The sequence below is a fragment of the Patagioenas fasciata genome, chromosome 9 (genome assembly GCF_037038585.1).
Source record: "Patagioenas fasciata isolate bPatFas1 chromosome 9, bPatFas1.hap1, whole genome shotgun sequence".
NCBI lineage: Eukaryota > Metazoa > Chordata > Aves > Columbiformes > Columbidae > Patagioenas > Patagioenas fasciata.
Genome location: NC_092528.1, coordinates 9,199,529 through 9,219,077, shown reverse-complemented (window position 1 = coordinate 9,219,077; position 19,549 = coordinate 9,199,529). Strand labels below are relative to the sequence as shown.

Below are 19,549 nucleotides of genomic sequence, written 5' to 3'. Positions count from 1 at the left end.
GATTTCTAATAAACGCAGAGTTTCTTTTCCAGCCTTTTTTTCCACAGTGGAGCTACTTATTTGGCCTGTTTCTGCTACCTTGCCGCTTAGGTTCATGAAACCTTTAAAAAAAGCTAATATTTTCTGAGAGCTCTCTCACTATCTCAAATCAGGACAAACCTGGCTAATAAGTGCATGCAGAAGTTATTGAAAGGCAGGGACAAATAGGCAGGTACAAACAACAAGATTTCGTGAATCTTGCTGATCTGGAAATGAAGCTAAAAAAAAAGTTATAATATTGTTACAAATTTTCCTGTTAAAATGCTTTAAGAGTGTGTAATCAATTACTTAATTCCATGAAAGCTGACTTCGGGTATTTATTTCTTCTTTATTATGATGTCCTCACAGAAAGTGCTGATGATTGCCATAGTCTGACAGGCGTATCATCTCCATGGAAAGCTTCTGTCCTCCTACGAACAGCCAAAGATAAGAACTCTGAAATAAAGCACACATTGCTGATCTGCTCCTCCCACACCCTTGAACACTGAAGGGATGCGACAGGTTAGCACCGTAATAATCAGAAATACGTCCCACATTTCAGGTGGAGACAGCGGCACAGCTCAGGTAGAGCAGGCAAAAAAAATATCACTACTTCAAATACCTGTTTAGGTGTTGAAGAAAGATCTTTATGGGACAGGGAAAATAATATTATTATCAGAGAATCCCCGCTACTGGGGAAGCAGGTGATTCCTGCCATGTCCTCCCCTCAGCGCTGCAGGCAGCAGCACTGTGTCTCTGCATATTACCTGGCCTGTTCCAACACCTAGTATTGCAGCTCTTTGTTATTTTGGGTAACTTCTAATTAGTGGGGCAATGACTCCCAATTTGGAGCAGACTAACCTGGGTTTGATCCATGCCGGCCTTAGGTAAAACATCCATAACAGAAGAGAGCCAAAGGCAGAGAAATCTGCCTCCTCCAGCTCGCACCAGCACACTGGCACTCCTGTGCCTGATTTGCAGGGTATCCACCACGCACCCCCTGCCTTACACACTATGAGGAGATGCAGCAACATCCTCTGTACAGAAAACTTCAGGCTATAGCAACAAATGAGGAATTCAAGGTCCTCATCCGTCATTCTCATACCATTTCTATGACAACACACGCACCTATGCATTAATCCAGACTTCATTCTTAATGAAGCAACTCATTTAATGAGCTGAGGAACAAGTTAAATCATTTTGGGGCTGGCTTCTGTCCATTTTGGGATACCACTCTGTTGGCTCTGAATGGACCAGGCTCTTTGAAACACTGACAAGCCCCAAATGACTATGGAGCTATGACCATGCAGACTATGTAGCAATGACCATGCAGTCAGCAGCACTCCACACTTCATACTCTCCATACACCTTCCACTCATGCTCTGAGAACTTATCAGTCTCCTGCTGCTTTTTTTCCCCAGTAAAATCCCAACACATAGGGGCTTTGAAGCACCTTAAGGTGTCTGATTTTCAAGAAGAGTTGAGTAAGGTCTTTCAAACCAGGTGCCTAGAAACAGACGTATTAGAAAACCCACCAGTCCTTTTCAAAAGTACAGGTTGTCGTCGTGCGTTTGCAGGGTGAGAAATTGCCATCTCTGTATTAGAGCAAGAATAATTCTGAGTCTCTTTTCCTAAATGAAGGTGTCCTATTTGTCAGGCTTACCACCCCCCTCAAGACACAGCAGCAAAACCAGAGCATCCACCCCACCGTAACACAGTGTCTCTTGCACAGCCCCAGCTGAGCTCAGTTCCCGGCTTTCTGTCCCAAAACACACTGTGCCTGCCTCCCAGCTCCACACCACTCTGGCTTGCGCTGGCACTCAGCTACTGGTTGGAAAATGGCTACTGCACATTCATAAGAGAAATATGGAACAGTTTAATGTGCTTGAGTACTGCCTAGGCATATCAGCTGGCTTAGAAATGTTAATAACCCCTCTGTGAAAAATCAAACTGCTGGGAGAGATTGTTTCATTGCAGAGCTATGGTAACAGCCGAAGCCTTGAAAGGATAAAGCCCAAAGAATAGTGCTCAACAAATCACCCTTCTCTAAATAGCTTGCCAGCTAGAAGACCCATAAAATACCGTATTTTAAGACCTGCTGATCATTGGTGTAGCTACAAACCAAATGATGACCTTGGCATTGTCAATACTCATGATACATTAATGAAGCACTTTGTCAGATGCTCAGTTCTTTCAGTTTTACTGCTTTATTTACTGTAACTGCAAAAATATATTAAAGGTCATATTTCACTACCATAAGAGCCTTGCTTGCAATGCCATACTCCTACCACAGACATCACTTAATGACTTCAAGGAACACGGTCAGAGGTTTCGCCTTCCAGCTGTGATGGCAGGTAAGGCAGCAGCAGCCAGGAGCTTCTGGAGTCAGTCACTGCCACCCAGCACACGGAGGTGGGAAAACAAGAGAAACAAGCACCCCGAAACATCATCTCTTGCTCTGCTAGCATGCGGCATTTAAAAGCCAGTATTTTATTCTCTTCTGTAATGTAGGACTCGCCACTTTAAAATTAAGTTTGGCTGTGACATTACCAACAACAACATAAATTCAACACACAAATTTGTTTCCCAAATGTATGTTTGATTGAACAAATCAACCATCAACCATTGCTGACTGCATTGCTACCAAATGCACTGCTTGTGATTTTAAAGGCTTCATTTTTCATCCATCTTCCAAATGTTCTTTTCTTTGCCTGTTTTTAGATACCAATTGGCAGATAAGTGGGATTTTACATACAGTAAGGTGCTACTTGTCTCAGTTAGCAAACTGGCTGGAGTGCTCTTTTTCCTCAAGGTTCCACCAACTACACACTCAGCCAAGAGGTTTCTTCCTTCAGAACAGGATTTGTGATTTGGTTCATGGTCCCCCCATACCGCCCATGAGGACTCCTCTGCAAGATCCTGTGACAAATATATTACCCGCTGTGTGACCAATACAGCATCTCTGTGCAACACACGATTTATTTTTTCACTGAGATACAAAATTAAAGCATTCAAACAGTGAAAGGCAGAAGTGTGACCAGCAACCTGTCCTGCTCATAGCTCAGCATCCCCATCTGTGCATGCAGATCTCAACCTGCTCTGTTTTTGTGCTCACCCTCACTAATTTTATGCAATTACTCATTTCTCTCTTATCCAGGTCTTTTTGGGTTTAGCCTTCCTTTCACTCCAGCTTTAGCATTTGAAATACTACCCCATTAGAGCCACTGAAGTAGTTTCTCCCTCATTGATGGTCTCTCTCTGTTATCTGACGCTGTGTATCTATGGCTACTTCCATCTGTATATCTTTTTTTAGTTTCCTGACTGAGCATTTAACAAAGCCTTGGGAGCACTTAATTGTATGTACTCATGCAGAGAACAACATTAAATTAAGCAAGGAAACCAAGTCATACAAAACAGTCATTAAAAATTTCCTGTAACCTTCCCTGAATCCATCACACTAGCATCTTCCTCAGCAGAAGCTGAGAAAATTTTTCTTATAGGTTGTACCCAGATGCCTGGGGAATAGCACACTTTGCTATCCTCCATGCTTCATGCTGAATTATTATTTTGTTTTTGAAACAGGGAGTGTCTGCTAATGACAAGAGCAGTTCAAGAAACTGGAGGTATTCTTGCCTCCTCTGGACAGATGTCTGTGACACACAGGCATATCTGGATTGGAAAAGCTTTGAATACGTGCCTTGGAAATTTGTATTTAAACACTTCTGTAGGGAGGACCCTGAGGTGTCATGTCCCTCCCAGGTGCTGTCTCTGCTCTCTAGAGCCTTGGAGATCTTCATTATCTGGTGAAACAATTTTTCTGGAGTAGTTCTTTACAGCATTTAATGCAGCTAATTTTTCTGACACTGATTTTTCAGGAAAGCATTTATTACCCCAGAGCTTTTTGTTTAAAGCAGAAAGTTTAAGGGCAGACACTATTCTAACACAAGCAGCTGAAGAAATGTCCTCCCCATTCTCTTTTTTCTCAAAATCCCGTTTCCTTCTCCTTTGAGGCAACAAACAGTTCACAATCAGTCATCCATAGTCCCCACAACAGCAATACTGAGAACTCACCGGTCCCATACTGGGGCACTCAGCACTGCCCCCAAGGCCACCAGCACGGGCACTCCAAGGGCTGGCTGGCAGGCAGGATGGCCAAGCTTTTCCATACCAACACTGAGAGGGGCTCTTGCAACTATACCTGCTCCACCTCATGCCCTTGGCAGCAAATACGGCAACAACAGTGCCTCCCAGGGAAAACAGGCAGGAGATGTTGAGGTGGAATACGCTTACAGAAATCTGTGGATAGAAATCCTTCTATTTCCTTTGCTAAGTGCTAATGTTATTAACAGCAACTCACAATCCTAAATTTTGCAGCAGACACCATGTCACCAAGTAACTGAGAAGCGAGTAGCAATTAACTTAATGTAAGCCCTGGGAAGTAGTCAGATAAGTAGCAAAGATTGTTCCCTTCAACCTGGGTTAGTTTTCTGCGAGCAACCTGGAGAGAAAAAGCTCCATATCCCATTACTCATTCTCCACGACATGCAAACCCAAGAAATACTGATAAGAATCCATAAATAATTAAGTTGAAGCTGATGTTAGCAGAAAGCTCAACCGGACTGGGGATGTTAGACGCCTTTTCAGTTCACTGGCAGAGAATAGCTCCGGTCAAATTCATCCTGTAAGTAATTCCTTGGAAACAAATAGAGCTATCTCAGCAAACGGTTTTGTTCTGAGCTTCAGGGTTAAACAATCTGCTACACTCTGCCATGAAAAAGTAGTATAGTTTGCTTTTTGTTAGTTGCTCATGCTAATAGTTGTCTTTGATCACTTGATGCAAACGTTTGCTACCCACACTGGGGAGATGCAGGCTTCCACGTGCCAGCAGGCTGGGTCTGCTGCTTCATCTGAAAACTCCCTCCCTATGTGTCCATACCACCCCTTGTGTGGATTTTCCTCCTTTCCCCAGGCCTCCTCACTGAATGCCAAGGATCTCCTGCCACGCCAGGGACTGTATGTTCCTTAGTCTCTCTTCTCTCACGGGCCCTCTTCTTACTCCCCATGCCCAGGGCTGTGTGCTTCTGCTAAATAGATGGCAGCTGTTCCATGTGCCACTCATCTACAGTTTTCTGATCTTCCCTTCCCTTTTATGCCCACTGATGCCCAAAACAATTCTGGACAGACTGAATTTATCAGAATTAATCAGAGAGGATGATTACATTCTGCAAGAACCTACCTTTTGAACCAAGCTGTTCAACTGCCACAGTGGAGTAGCCTGAAACAAATAATTTTCAAATAGAAAAATCTAAACCCCTAGTTTTGCTAGGCTTGCTAAGACAATACCAACACCAGCCGTCAGCCTTGAATCAGCACCAGAAGCGACGTCTGATTGAATGTCAGATCTGTCAGCATTTCCAACAAGCCTTGGTGTCACTTTGATCAAAGAAGGATTTCAAAGTTTCAAAGTCTCCCTCCTGCCAAAAAGGAGTGCACTAAGTGGAGACTATCAAACGTGACATCACTGCAGAGCAAGGATCTACTACCTGAAAACTTTGTGTTTTCATAGACCCATCATGAAGAAAAAAGGCTTCCTCCTATGTTAATACAAATATTTCATGCAGAATAAAAAACATCAAATCTATTTCTAATTCATGTATTTTCTCTCATGATTGGTCTCCATCTACTTGCCAGAGCTACTAGGATTTGCCCACAGCTTGTTCTTTCCTCCCACCAGTCTTTCGGTGGAGCCACACAAGGGCTTTCTATTTGTTGCAGGTTGTGCTGAACCCAGAGTGTTTTCCAGGCTGTAACTTTCCAGTCTCCACCGTCGGGGACACCTCAGTGGCTCACAGGCTGGCACTCAGAGCAGGAGCACTCTGTTCTACCTTCTTTAAGGCTAACTGCCAGATTTTTCAGCTTTAGAAGCTTAGAGAGCACAAAAGCTTAAGCTCCTTCCCCACCTCCAAGGTTCAGCTAGAGCACACAGTGAGCAGAAGATGAGAACAGGTAGCAGGTCAACACTTTTGTTCACTTTCTGCTGTCACGCTGGGACAGAAAAGATCAGCTCTGTGACTGATGCACCCACTCCAGTTGTGGGGGAATGCTCATCTTCAGTTCATACAGAGCTGGAGGATTTTCCGAATATCTGAACAGACTGGAGCTGTCTGAACTTGCTGTCTCACTCAATCATCCGAGGACTACCTCAGGGTAACCGCGCTGTCAGGAGGGTGGACTGCCTGCAGATACACCTGTCTGTACACAAACCCCTGCCGCATCCTGGAGTACAGCTAAACCGCAGCTCACAGGAGAGCTACTGAACTGGATTAAGGCACTGGTCCATGGCATACACTCGGGCTTAAGATGCTCCTATCATGCCCCCAACAGTGGTGTTTCAACAAGCAGTGTATTTGAAAGACTGATGTGAAGGACTCAGAGGAGAGTTAATGGGGCGGGACAATCAAGATATGATCAGGTTGGAAGCTCCTCACAAGGAGAGGGGCTGGGGCGAGGATGCCAGCTTTACGCTTTTGTGAAACTAAAGCTGTTGTGTTTGTGATGGTAATAAACTCATCTATATAACAAAGAACGATGTTGCAACGTCAGATGTTGACTTCACTGCACACTGAAGCAGAAGTTAGATTGATTGTAAAAGCAATTTGATAAATCATGTTTGATGAAGGCAATACAAGGCTGACACCAGGCACTCGACTTTGGCCAGCAGAAATATCCACTCTCTCGCCTTACACCACTTTACACCCACATGAAACTCTCCCTAACTTCAATATTAACAAAAGCCCTACAAAGGGCTACAGTTCAATAATCTGCATACATTGCACAGTGAAGCATCTCACTAACCTTAGAACATGTTAGGACCACTTTTCCTGAATCCTAGGAAAATAATATGAAATGAAATGAATTGGTATGTGTTCCTCCCTATTTAATAAGCAGTCATATAGAGAGGAACCAAAATGCTGGCTCAGGACTCCCAAGCTTACCTTCTGGGCTTTTATTCCTTAGCAATGGAGGCATTTCCATGGCATTAAGCAGATGGCTGAAATAAGCATCTTTCCTAAATTAAGCTGCATGTGGAAGCCTAGAATCTATGTAAGGTACGAAAAATCTACAAGCAGGAGGAATGAGGGGGTGGGGATGAAGGAAGAAGGAGGAGGAAAAGACAGGGGGTGGAGAGTAACACTGGAGAGCAGCAGTGGTCCAACCCCTCAGAATCTGAAAAGCATCACAGGAGCCTCTGGATAAAGACCAGCCTCAGCAGCAAGGCTAGGAGAGACAGAGAGGATTTCTGCTCAGGGATAAAACATGGTGAGTAGGATTTTTGTGATCTGCCTTATTGTTTGCTCTGGTGCAATGTCATTTCCTTTGCTTTGACACAGTGACTATTAATTTGGTTAATTGGTTCTTACTTATTTTTCCATACATCTGACAAGTGCATGCCTGTCTGTATATAATGTACATCCTACCTTCATTCAAAGCAATAAATTACTGAAAACATCCAAAGCTGACAGCGTTAACACTGCTGTCTGTTACCAACAGGCTGTCAGCCAGGGCAAGTAAAAAATGCTGTTTCCTTTACAGGTACACAGTGGAAATTTCTGCTCAGCTGCCGTCTCCCAGCAATAGAGTGATGATTCGATAGTGATGATAGTGCAGGAGTTTATGCTGCCCTTTTACACAGGGTAATTGGAACATTTTGAGCAGTTACATTTCTTTCAGCCTGAGGTACAGAAGAAAACTGAGTGAGGGGTGCAGAGGTTTTGTCAGAGAATAAGCCTCCTTTTGTCATAGTCTCAGCCTCTTGCTGCCGTGCCACACACCTCATGGTGGGCTGGGGGACACTGTGGATGCCCCACGCGGGGCTGGGGGACACCGTGGGTGCTGCTGTTCCCGCAGGGATCCCTCCTGTCGGCACACAGCAGGAGAGTATACTGGGAGTAGAAACATGGTTAATTTTACTATGAAAAATCCTGAGCTCCACGGAACAGCTGGCAGGGCTCAAAGGAAGGTTCAGGCTTCCCTATAGCACATCACTAATAAGATTAAGCATTTAACTACATATCCTTCTAGTATTCTGCTGGGAGTGTAAGATTTTACTTTGTGTGCTCAGTGGAACTGAGGTTGAAGAAAAACACATCCATGTGCTTTTTGCTGGTTTTTCATGAGAAAACCATTGCCTGACCTAAATGTATATGCAAATAATTAGACATCCTGGGTTACCCAAGAGAGACAAATGATTAAGGAGAATGATAAGATACAGCCCCTAACGATGATGAGAGGAGGAGTACCAACAAGAGGCGTGATCCCAATGCAGGTTTGTGTGTCACACAGGTGTCTTTAAAAATAAACATTCTTCTGTTTCCTGATTCATGCCTGTCCCTGATCACATCCTCCATCCTTTCCAGCCTGTTCTTTTCTGTCTTCTAATGGAGATGAGATACTAGCAGGGTAATCACTTTAGGTGAGAAGATGAGCTCTGCCTTAAAATCCTCTTTGGTTTTCACCATAAGAACTGTTGTGTTTATTTGCTTACTAGAAACAGTGTGACAATAACTGCAGAGAGGATATCACCACCCTCTAGCAAGGAAGCATTTTATTGCTTTGTTATTAAAAAACAAATCAAGGGAATATATGGAGTATATTATAATGATTATTAGTATTTCCATTATTAACTTTTATCTTCTGAGATAGAGTCAAGGCTTTTGACTGTAAATAAAGTCTTATTCCAAAAATACTTCCCCCCCTCCCACTTTACTGGGAGCACCAGCTGTTCTTTATGGATTGCTAATTGATTAGATCCTCAGCATTAAAATTTAGTATTGCCTACTGACTTTAAAAGTAGCTGTGGCTCTCACCACCTCATGCTTCCTTGTTTTTGTATTTTAGGGCTTCCAACTGGCACTCAGCACAAATCCTCCTGAGGTTAACTAGACATAGGAAGGGAGAGTCTCCCAGAGCACTCTGTTCTTTTTCCCTTTCCCATGATACAATTTCTCAATAAATATTTTTTTAAATATTGCATCTTAAAGTGCATCCATTTTAAGCGTAATACATGTCCAAATGCCCAAACCACAGATAAGTTTTCAGGAAATTTAATTATGCTACCACTTTTGTTTGGAAAGCAGGGGTAACATTTTCAAAGGCAACGCTGATATTCAGGATCTTGAGTCTGATTGATATGAAGCCACTTGCAGAAAGGGATTTTGGACTCACTCCAGACTTGTATCCTAAAACATAAAAGCAGTCCAAATAGAACTTTTTTCTTCTTTTTAAATTAAAAACCCTAAAAGAGTGTGCAATATTTATCAAGTCTTTCATTTAATAAAAGGAAAACGCTTGGAGGGAGGTTAAATTAAGACTCCAAGTGGCATGCACAATTCTGCTTAGCAAGAGGCAGCGAGGTACCATTTCCACAACCTGCCAATTTTAAGAATTAACTCCTATCTCCTCTGCAAAACAACAACTATATTCTGAATTTTGCTTATTTCTGTCTCCAAGAGAGACACCTATATATAAATTACCCATCAAAAAAGCAAGTAAGAGTGTCCAAGCCAGAGAGGACATTTCCTCTTGACAATACTATTATTCTTATCCACACAACTTCACTGAAGCAGATACTTCTACCTTCCCATTAGGATGCTCTTCCTAGAGCTACATCTGGAAGACTGCTACTTCAGCTACTGAAACATTAAAGCACAATCTATTTTACCTTTTCTTAGAAGATAACCTAAAGAAAGCTTTTCGTTGTGAGATAAACTGGTTTAAGATAATAACTTTGACACCAGCCCAAAAACCAAAGCAAGTCTTCCCCTCATTCCTCCAGAGAGGGAAAACAGTGGGGAGCTCAGCCTGGCAGAAAGCTTGGGGGCCACGGGTAGACGCAAGTGTGACCCCTCTGTCTCACTCCCACGACAGAGGCACAATTGGAATGGTTTGGATCCTGCCTCCATCCATCTTCCTCCTGCTTCCCAGTGAACACCCAGTCCAGCTCCACTGCACCCCCCCCTCTCCTCGATGTCTGCTGACCTGGACTTAGGTAGAATTTAGGACACCTGAATATGGCTCTTATGAACCAGAACAGTTACCTAACTCAGTCTCGTTCAGGTCCTTGTAACCCAGGACTATGAGCAATTGCTTTGACTGTCCCAAAACCAAGGCTCAGCCCACAGGGCTGTGTCTGCCTTCCTATTCTAAAACTTTTATATGAACCACAGACGCCGTAAAATGGTATTTCTGATATTTGTTTGAGCCTGAAATATTTCTGCATTTTATAAGCAATATTATTCAAATATAAACCAAAACTTTATTTCCATTATAGTATAAGCACCAAATCCAGATCTAATTGCCTGCTTAGACATTTGTGAAATCCTAAAAGTGAGCAGCTGGTATGATCAAGACAGATAAAAGTACCGATTACTGTAGATGGGAAGTCTCAGCACTGCTGCACCTAAGATTATTGTAAATGACTTCTAAACTGTAGCCCAGTATGAGATTCAAGCATGTTATCTATTTAAACATGTGTTCCACAGGTAATTTCACAGATATTGAAAAAGAGGTCAAGTAACATTAACAAAGAAAACACCCAGAGCCTGTTGAAACAGAACAACCTAGCCTTAGCTGACTGACTGCTCATTTCCACAGGTTTCTGTTCTTCACAGTGATTTTTAATTGCAAAATGTATTTCCTTTGCAAAGGTGGAAATCAGTCCCTCACATACCCTTTATCCCTGTGGAAGAAGAGATACACTGCAAGTTAAGTTCAAGAAGATAATTAAAAAGGAGCAGAGACAGGCAACAGTGTGGCTGAGTGCACCAGTCCAGAAATCCCAGAAATGTACCAGTTTTAAATGCCTAGAATAATTTTTCACAGAATTTTGTTTAGCTTTACATAACCACTGGAGGGTAACTTTCCCTTATAGCACCTGTATCTGTCTTTAACTTCACTGGTACAGCTTCTAGTGTTAGAGATACAGCTGTATCCCTGCAGAGAGGGGAAAAAAGGTATTATGGTATGGTCCATTACATCCAAGAATGCTGAAAGTATTAATAGATCTAGAAAGAGAGCAGCATTTCATAAATATCTCTATTCTGTATTTGGAAAGAAGCTCATTGGTAATTTGTATCATATGAGGATGAAGAGGAACTCATCGTATAGGAAGTTACAAAACAGCATCTGAGATAAACATTTCAAAAAATCAGCAGGCTCTGGTTGCCTGCCCTTAAGTGCCCTCAAAGAGCTGAATGTTCTTGATGTTCATTTTTAATAACATTTTTAATGGGGAAGATTCCCAAAGCTGTGTCAGTGTTAAAACAGGATAAGCAGGATGACACAGTGAACTAGATCTAACGAGTCTTGCATGAATCCTGGGGGAAAATGAGAAAAAGAATATATGGGATTATATAGGGACATTAAACAGAGTACAAAGTTAGTGATTATATGTATAGAAGATGTTCAAACAAACAAAACAATAGTTAACTTATGTTTTTTTCCTCATCAGATGAAACAGAAAAGGTAGTATAGTCTACCATCAGCATATCTTACATTATTATACTACATATATTGTCAGTACAGACATTATTCAGGCCATTTGGACTTTCATGTTAAAACTGTTCATCTAATCGATAAAAAAAAAAGAACAAGCCTCAAAGTTTCTAGACCCAGTTATCAAACTAGTGGTCCATTGTGTTTATTATCAAGGAGATACAATTCAGACCAAAGATTATCTATTGACATCCTGAATTCTTAGCTTTAATGTTTCATACTTGACAATAAAACAAATCCACCGCTAAAAATATTTTTAATGTATCTAGAGGAAAACTTCCCGAATATGCAATTTCCTACAAAAATGACCATTGTTTAATAGTGAGAATGGGCAGAAACAGCTGCAGGACTTCAGAGAGTCCTACATAGCATTGTTGTAACGTCAGCATTCGCCACGGCACAGACCTCTGAGGAGCTTGACAGCAGCAGGAGCTCCTGCAGGGACACAGAACCTGTTAATACTTCTACAATTGTAAAGGACTGAGATGTCAGACACTATTTTTGACATATTAATAACTGGTCTTGCATCAGTTGTTTCCAATCGTTTTCATAGCTCTGCTGGAGTTCTGCACACTGAATTTCTTCTCAATCACACCTTGCTTTTCAAAGAGGAGTATAATCATGTCCCAGTGACCTATTTCTGAATATGCAAAACCAGTTTCCTGCAGCAGCAGTGAACTCCAGATACCTGACAGTGTAGTGAAATGTTTACAGGCTTTCATTAAGAATGCTCTGCAATACTCACACACAGCCCCAAACACAAATAAATGTGCCAACATCTCTACCATACTGACAGACACCCATCTATCACCACCCACGTCTTCCATAACAACCATACTCTTGATGTTGAATAGTCACAATTTACATTTACATTTTCTTCCTTTTGTCACTGACCTACATTTAGTTGTAAACATTGCTAATCACCTGCCAGTTTGCAGCTCCTATGAGAAACAGGCTGTCACTGATGTGCCTGCTGGAGAAGTGCTGCAGGTGACACAACTCCCAGCTGCCAGACCTGTATCTGCTTCCCATTCAGTAAAAACCTGGTTTCTCTAGCAGCTTTTAGGAAGGGCTTGCTTCTTCCCTGACCTACCTTTACATAAGTCCATTGACTTACTCAATATTCAATAAGGCAGGAAAGGAGCAAGTGTGTCCATGAAATAACTGCTGGAAAACTGGAAGCGTCATGGCTAAAACCAAACAGGCCACAATGAGCATTGATATAGGTAACAGAGTATTTTTAGAAATAGCTAATCAATGCACAATGTAGATTCAGTGTGGCAATGCCTCAATGTACTTACACTGGTCTTTGCAAATTAGAAATGATGCTTCTGCCATAATTAACAGTGATTTTCAATGTGGCATTTTTGACTTTTTACAATAAAAGCAGTAGTGCAGAAAATCATACTTTATACTCAGGAGGAAGCAAAACCAGTAATTCAGCTTCACAGGACAGTACCAAGGTTTGTGGATTTTCTATTCACAGGTAAGGCTTATTTTAATATAAAGTGAGCATCATGTGTCAGATGTTTGATCTGCTTTCTCAGGAGATTTCCCACCCTGAGCTCTTAGTCCTCTTCAAAGGCACAGATTTGTGAACTGCTGATCCCTGATGCACACACTTGCATGTTAAAGTTCCTCAGACATTGCTTTTCATTGATGCCTCATCTACTTTTGAAATACTATCTCTATCTTGTTAAAAGCCATCCTGCAGTCATAATCCTATATCCAGACGCCCCCATTTCTAACAGACAAAATATTCTCTGAGCATCAGCTACCAAGCCCTAATGTGTACTGTCTTCTCCTTGCTGGACCTTCCAGCCATTGCCAACAGACCTGCAGTTTCACTTGATCTGTTTCTCATGCAATACCATGATTCAGTGATGGAAATTCCTGGTGACAAATAAATGCAATTGTATAATGCTTAATATGTATCCCTTTGTTCTCTAGTTTTAGAAGTGCTAGCCTTCAGCCTCACGGTATTTTTATCCTGTTGTTTTCTTTACAGAAACAGATGTGAGGAAGCAGTATGGAGCTCAAGAGAGGAAAGACCTTCATTAAATCCAGTGTGCAACATGAGAAGGTGCCACCAGCGCACATAGTTCCTATCAACAAAGATGACAATGGGAAAGACAAAAAGGCAGCTCTGGAGGGAAACCACAGTGTAGCTGAAGTCCAGCTGGCGTGTTTGGCCACGCACAAGAACTACAGATTTTCTACCAGGGCAGCAAGGAATGGAGCTGGTGACAACAGCCTGGAAAAATCAACTGGGTCCTCCTACAAACTTGTAAGGAAGAGTAAAACCCACGACTGTGTTAGTGAGGCAGACAAAACAGAGCAGTGCAGCCCCAGCAGGGCTTGTGAGGAAGGTTTTTCTGGAAAGGGTAAGGGGCGACTTGTCAATAGTATCAGCTTTTCGGGTATGTCCAGCTCCAGCAGTAAGAAAGAGTGTGTGGTCAGCCCCAGCCAGTCTGCATGCAGCAGCCAGATGATTGATTACAGGAACTTTGTGCCACAGATGCCTTTTGTACCAGCTGTCGCTAAAACCATTCCCAGGAAGAGAATTTCCCTCAAGAGATCTAAGAAAGGGCTCAGAGATATATTTCATATAAAAAAAAATAAACCAGACAGCCTTCCATTCCTGGTTGAGAAGGAGAAGAATCTGTCCTCTCCAGGTTGCAAGAGTGAGTTGTCTGGGCGCCTTGCAAAGTATCTTTTCAAAACTGGGGAAAGTTTTGCATCTGATTGCTTGTCCCAAGACTGCTCAGACAGTGAACTGCAGTCTGACTCCTCCTACGACTGCTGCAACACCCTGTGTGAAGATGTCGCCTCTCTGAAGAGCTTTGACTCTCTCACTGGCTGTGGGGAAATCTTTGCTGATGAGAGCTCGGCTCACCTGGAGGTGGAGAACAGCAAAGAAGTTCTGCTGAGACGAGGCAAGCACAAAGACAGCCCTGTCATGGGCTCTTTCCAAGGGGGTGTGGAGCAGCTGGCCTCTCCTGGGCAGAATGAGACTGTTGAATTTGCAAAGTTTTGGGACAACATCAACAAATCAGTGAGGCTGCATCAGAGTGCTCTGTTTGATAAGAAGGTACTGAAGATACCTGGTCCTGATGTGGAAAAGGCTAGATGCCAGGCTGCTGCATCTGTGACAGACCCCCAAGCATCACCTGATAAAGATGGTGACAATTCCAAAGAGAGCTCCACAGAAACAGGAACACCGAAAAGTGACAACCAGGAATCCACATCCACAAGTGATGAAGGCTACTATGATTCATTTTCTCCTGGACAAGATGAAGAAATGAAGGAAGCTCAGACCCCTGGGGTCCCAGGTAGATTTCCAAGAGACAGCTACAGTGGAGATGCCCTTTATGAGCTTTTCTATGATCCAAATGAGGTCAAAATAAACCCAGTCCTAGATGATGACTTGTGCACATCTGAAAGCATTTCAGAACAAGCCATTGAAATCCCTTTGTCCATTTACAGCTTTCACGTTGGAGCTGAGGAGAACATGGCTTCACAGCCAACTCTAGACATTATCAGCCAGGGTTTTTTCCACAGCACGTGGAAAGGCAAAGAATGTTTGCTAAAGCTCTGCGATACCGAGCTTTCACTGACCATGGGGATAATAAACTGGCTGCGAAAACACGCGGGGCTCGTTTCCTCCCCTGACTCTCTTCAGAGTCCTCAATCACAGCCGGAAAAATCTAATGATTCATCGATTCCACCCAGCCCAGAACAGAAAGTGAGCACAGAATCTCAGCAGGAGAAACCAAGCAAGGAAGAATCTGATACATTTAACCTCTGTGTGTTGTTGGATGAAAGCAACCATGCCACTGAGGCCTCCTCAGTAAATGTCGCTGAAAGAGACCACAGCCTGGACTCTTGCCCTAACACATCTAATTTGGATTTCCAAGGAAGGGAGGGGACTCACCACAAGGATTCATCTACAGTGCCTGGGACTCTGGAAACCACCAAAGCATCAAGTTATGCACCACAATCACAGGCTACCGGAGATAATCTGAAGACATCTTCAAGTAAGAATGAGAAGATGACAATTTCAGAAGGATCCGAGACATCTGGAGATAAAAACCCACTGCCAGAAAACCTGAACAGACAGAGTGGTTCCCGGAGCTCTGAAAACCCTTTGTTAGATGATAATCACGAAGTAGAATCATGTTACTCCTACAAGACTGCTGTGACCTCACTCCTGGATCACCTGGACGACAGAAATAAACCAACATACCCCTCTCTCTCTATTCCCTGTGATAAACCACTGCAGCCTCTGACTCTCAGACGCTTCCAGAGCCACATTAGCCCCACAGCAACGGAGAGCAGCACTAACATAGTGCAGCTCTTAGAGCGCTGTGTAACACAAGTGGCATCATTAAAAATCAGCTACGAAAACAAACACCTGGAAGACAAATGCATTGGGAATGAAGTAAACAATATAATTCGTAAGATGTCTCAGTACAAAAACAAGTTATTCTTGCAAAACGAATGTAACTGCATTGCCCAAAATCCAGAATACCCCAGTATTCCTAGCACAAATCAATACAACTATGAGACAAGTTTCCAATCTGGCAGTCTCTATCATTTGAAGCAAAATGCGGAGCAAATTTGCTCTGAAGATCAGAGAAGCAGAGCAAAAATCCTAGGTGAGGTCACTAGAAGCAAGATAAATTTTGAATATGCCCAGCTAAACAATCAAGCGCTGTCCTATTTAAAAGACTTTACAATTGACCTCAGTCCAAGTGACTCTGCTGCTGCCACAACTCTTAGCAGACCAACATTTTTACCTCTCTTTAACTCTGTCTGCTCAGACGTACCTGCTATATTTCCACAAACTTCATACAGCAGCTCGGTCTCTCCCACAGACCCGCTGCAGCTGGAGGAGGCCAAGCCGCCCAGCCCAGGGCCATGGAGCTCTGCGGAGATGTCCCACGTGGGTCTGGCTGGAGGGAGCGCTCTGTCCCCAAACCTGCAGGCTGTGACCCTGGGGACAGCAGTGACAGGGAGGAACCACCAGTAACACACCTGCGTTGAGAAGGTGAGTGGTTATAGGGTGTGTGAAATTAAGTGTGAAAAAGGTAACATCTGTTCCGACTTCACACTTCGGGCAATGGAGTCTGATACATACTCAGGGTTTCTCACTTTTCCAGTTCCACTGTTCTTAACTTCCACTTCAGTGTGGTAGTTAAGAGTAATCAAAATTTAAATGACACATTTGCCGAAAACAGCAGCCACATATAGCAGGTATCTCATTCCCTGAGTCTTACAAGACACGTGCAAATGTTGAAGCCCCATCTTCCATTTAGATGCAGCAGTTTTCACACCAACTGAAGCAAGGAAAATTTTCCCTTCTCCTACTCCAGGATCTGCCACGTTTGGAACAACACTGTGCATATGGCTGCCTGGCCACAGGCTGCTGGCAGCACTCAGCTCAGATTCCTCACTACCAGGTCATTAAATCCTCTTACTACTTAATAAAAACATAAAAATTATGCCCTGCTTCTTCCCCTCTGGAGTGATAACTGGATATCAGACAGAGTTCTCTACTGCAGTCTGAGGCGTGAGCTGCTACAGAAGGGGTCACTGGAGAAAGCCGGAGATCTGCAACGTTAAGTCCCAGGGCAGACAGACACACCCTGTCCTGGAGTTGTGTGTACGGTGTGCCCTCAAGCACAAGGGAAAGCACGCAATACTCTGCTGCTGCTGCCAAGTCTACCAAAAGGGTGTTCTCCTAACAGGGTTGCAAGCTTCAAATCTGTCTCCAGTAGATAGAGCTGGTCTCTGGCCAAACAGCACCGTGGCAGGGCAAGAGCTGAAGCCAAGGCATGCTCCATGTGTAAAGCTTGACAGGCTTCTCAAGAGAGGGATTATAGGCTCTGTGCTGCACCTCAAGCTTTTGAAAATCCTTGAACCACACTTACTGGACAGGGAGATACAGAATTTGTTCTCTGACATAGGGTAAGAAACACCTCTGTTGTAAAACAGAAAGAGCTGCTCAAGTACACAGCCATGGTGCTGGTTCAGATTGGCCTGTCACACAAGGCTTTAGGCCAGAGCAGATGCCATCTGTACATACTGCTCTAACTGTGCCAGGTGAGAAATCCTCTGTCCTCCAGTTACTGAGAGGAATCTGTCCTAGAAGTTTAAACCCATGCAAATTCTCTGTCATGTGTCCTGGCAACTCTGACAGATTGGCTGGACTCTGCCCAGCCCCAGCACTCTGAGAAACAGCCTTTGGATGTGGTGGAAGATGGAGAGGAGGCTGCAGCAAGGGCCAGGAGAGAGAATTAAGGAGCAGCTCAATATTGCATGGAGGAACCCAGAGAACACAATGCTTCTTGTTGCTCACAGCAGTGTAACTGTTTTCTGGTCATCTCTAAGGGCTTCCCAAGCAGCACAAACTAAAAAGGACGGTATTTCTCTCTGCATGAGGCAGAAACATCCTTACATTTTCAAGTCCTGGGAGATTCAGCTGCCTGCTTTGCTATTTACATCTTTGTGAAAGTGCCCTTCCCCACTAACATGTCTCCCATTGCAGGGAGGCATATTTTTCAGGGGTCTGCATTAGGTTAATGGCCAGAGACTGTCAGTCATCAATACCCTTTACTAAGGCATCATCTAGTTACTACCTGTTCATCAGTGAACTGGGTCTTCCTCCAGTGAAAGAAGTGATTTTGTTTTGTTTCCATTTTTGTTGCAAACTATCCTGCAAACAATGCTGACTAGCAAGCCACCTTCTTGTGCCCCCAGATTTTTAGGCAGAACTTGCCATCCAAGCACACACCATAGTCCTCTGAACTACTTGCCTCTATTAGATTATTTCTGAAATGAAAAATTCAGTATAGGCAAGGAAAGACTCCTAGTCATAGCTAGTATATGTAAGAAACCGGTGCTAGGCACAGATTTTTAAGGTTAGAAGAGCAGTTCAATGTATGAATTGGCCTGATATTTTTAGTTTGTTGTGAATATTAGTCTACAGGGTACTGCTAAGAATATCGCTGCCTGCGCAGGCTGGGAACGCACAAAGGTATTCTAATTTTGAGGAGTCATTTGCTTCCCGCTAGAAACAGAGAAGGGAGTCATAGCTGCCGAGACTGTCAGAAGCAGTAACAGACTGACTCTTCACACTGTACAAGATATACTGCAAGTAGACATTATGGGGGCATTTTCTACTGCATTGTCTCAAATGGCAGCTGCTATGTGCCACCATGTGTCAGCACTGACACCCGTGGTGTCAGGAATGTGACACAGTTTATACGCTACCACCTCAGTCCCAGAAAGATGAAAATTCAAGCTTTTCCAAAAGGGATCTGTTGGTTTTTGATAGAGGCTTCTCCAACAGTAAAATGAATGGCATCTTAAAATACAGGTGGGATTTGCATATTCGTAAAGTGACTTTGAGGACTGGTCTCATTTTAAGGGATCATTTCACTACAGTCTTTGTTACAAATTTATTACATAAAAATAATTTAGACAATAATTAAAATGGCATTTAACACACTTAAAGGAAATGTCTGTGGTGATAGATATAAACACTGCCATGTGACTGAATTTTCCTACCCAGTATCTTCTTGCCCACCTACATTAACAGATGGCCTACAGGTTTGCCGGAAATTTTAATTTTTTTGGAAGGTGACTCAGGATCTTCGCCTTAATCACGGGGGTGGTAGTGTAAGAGAGGCGACATATAAACATGGTGTCATCTCCGAATCCATGGAGACAGACATCATCGAGAAACACTCCTACGCTGGACATGACTGTGCAAACCCCAAGAGCTTATACAGAAAGAATGCTCCGGGGTTCGCTGTTTTAAAACTCCCCACTCAGGTGCTGTGAGAGAAGTGACTGAGGCAGAGGCAGCTGCAGAAGTTTGTGCTTTTCGACTGGATGTTTTCCAGCAGGACACTCATCCTGAACAAGGGAACGCTGTCCTAGAGCAGTGCATTGGGTTGTCTTTTCCTGGCTG

General features: G+C 43.2%; 1 protein-coding gene across 4 annotated transcripts in view; it reads left to right on the top strand.

Annotated features, from left to right (window-relative positions):
- The first annotated feature begins 7,238 nt into the window (after positions 1-7,238).
- Positions 7,239-19,549, top strand: part of AMER3 (APC membrane recruitment protein 3) — a 35,431-nt gene continuing 23,120 nt past the window's right edge. For all 4 annotated transcript variants that reach the window (XR_011740458.1, XM_065844654.2, XM_065844655.2 and 1 more), the window contains exons 1-2: positions 7,239-7,338; positions 13,580-16,621. Coding sequence is in view for 3 of the 4 variants with exons in the window: in XM_065844654.2 (XP_065700726.1) it covers positions 13,601-16,603 (3,003 nt within the window). In the remaining variant the exon portion in view is untranslated. The remainder of the gene's footprint in view (positions 7,339-13,579; positions 16,622-19,549) is intronic.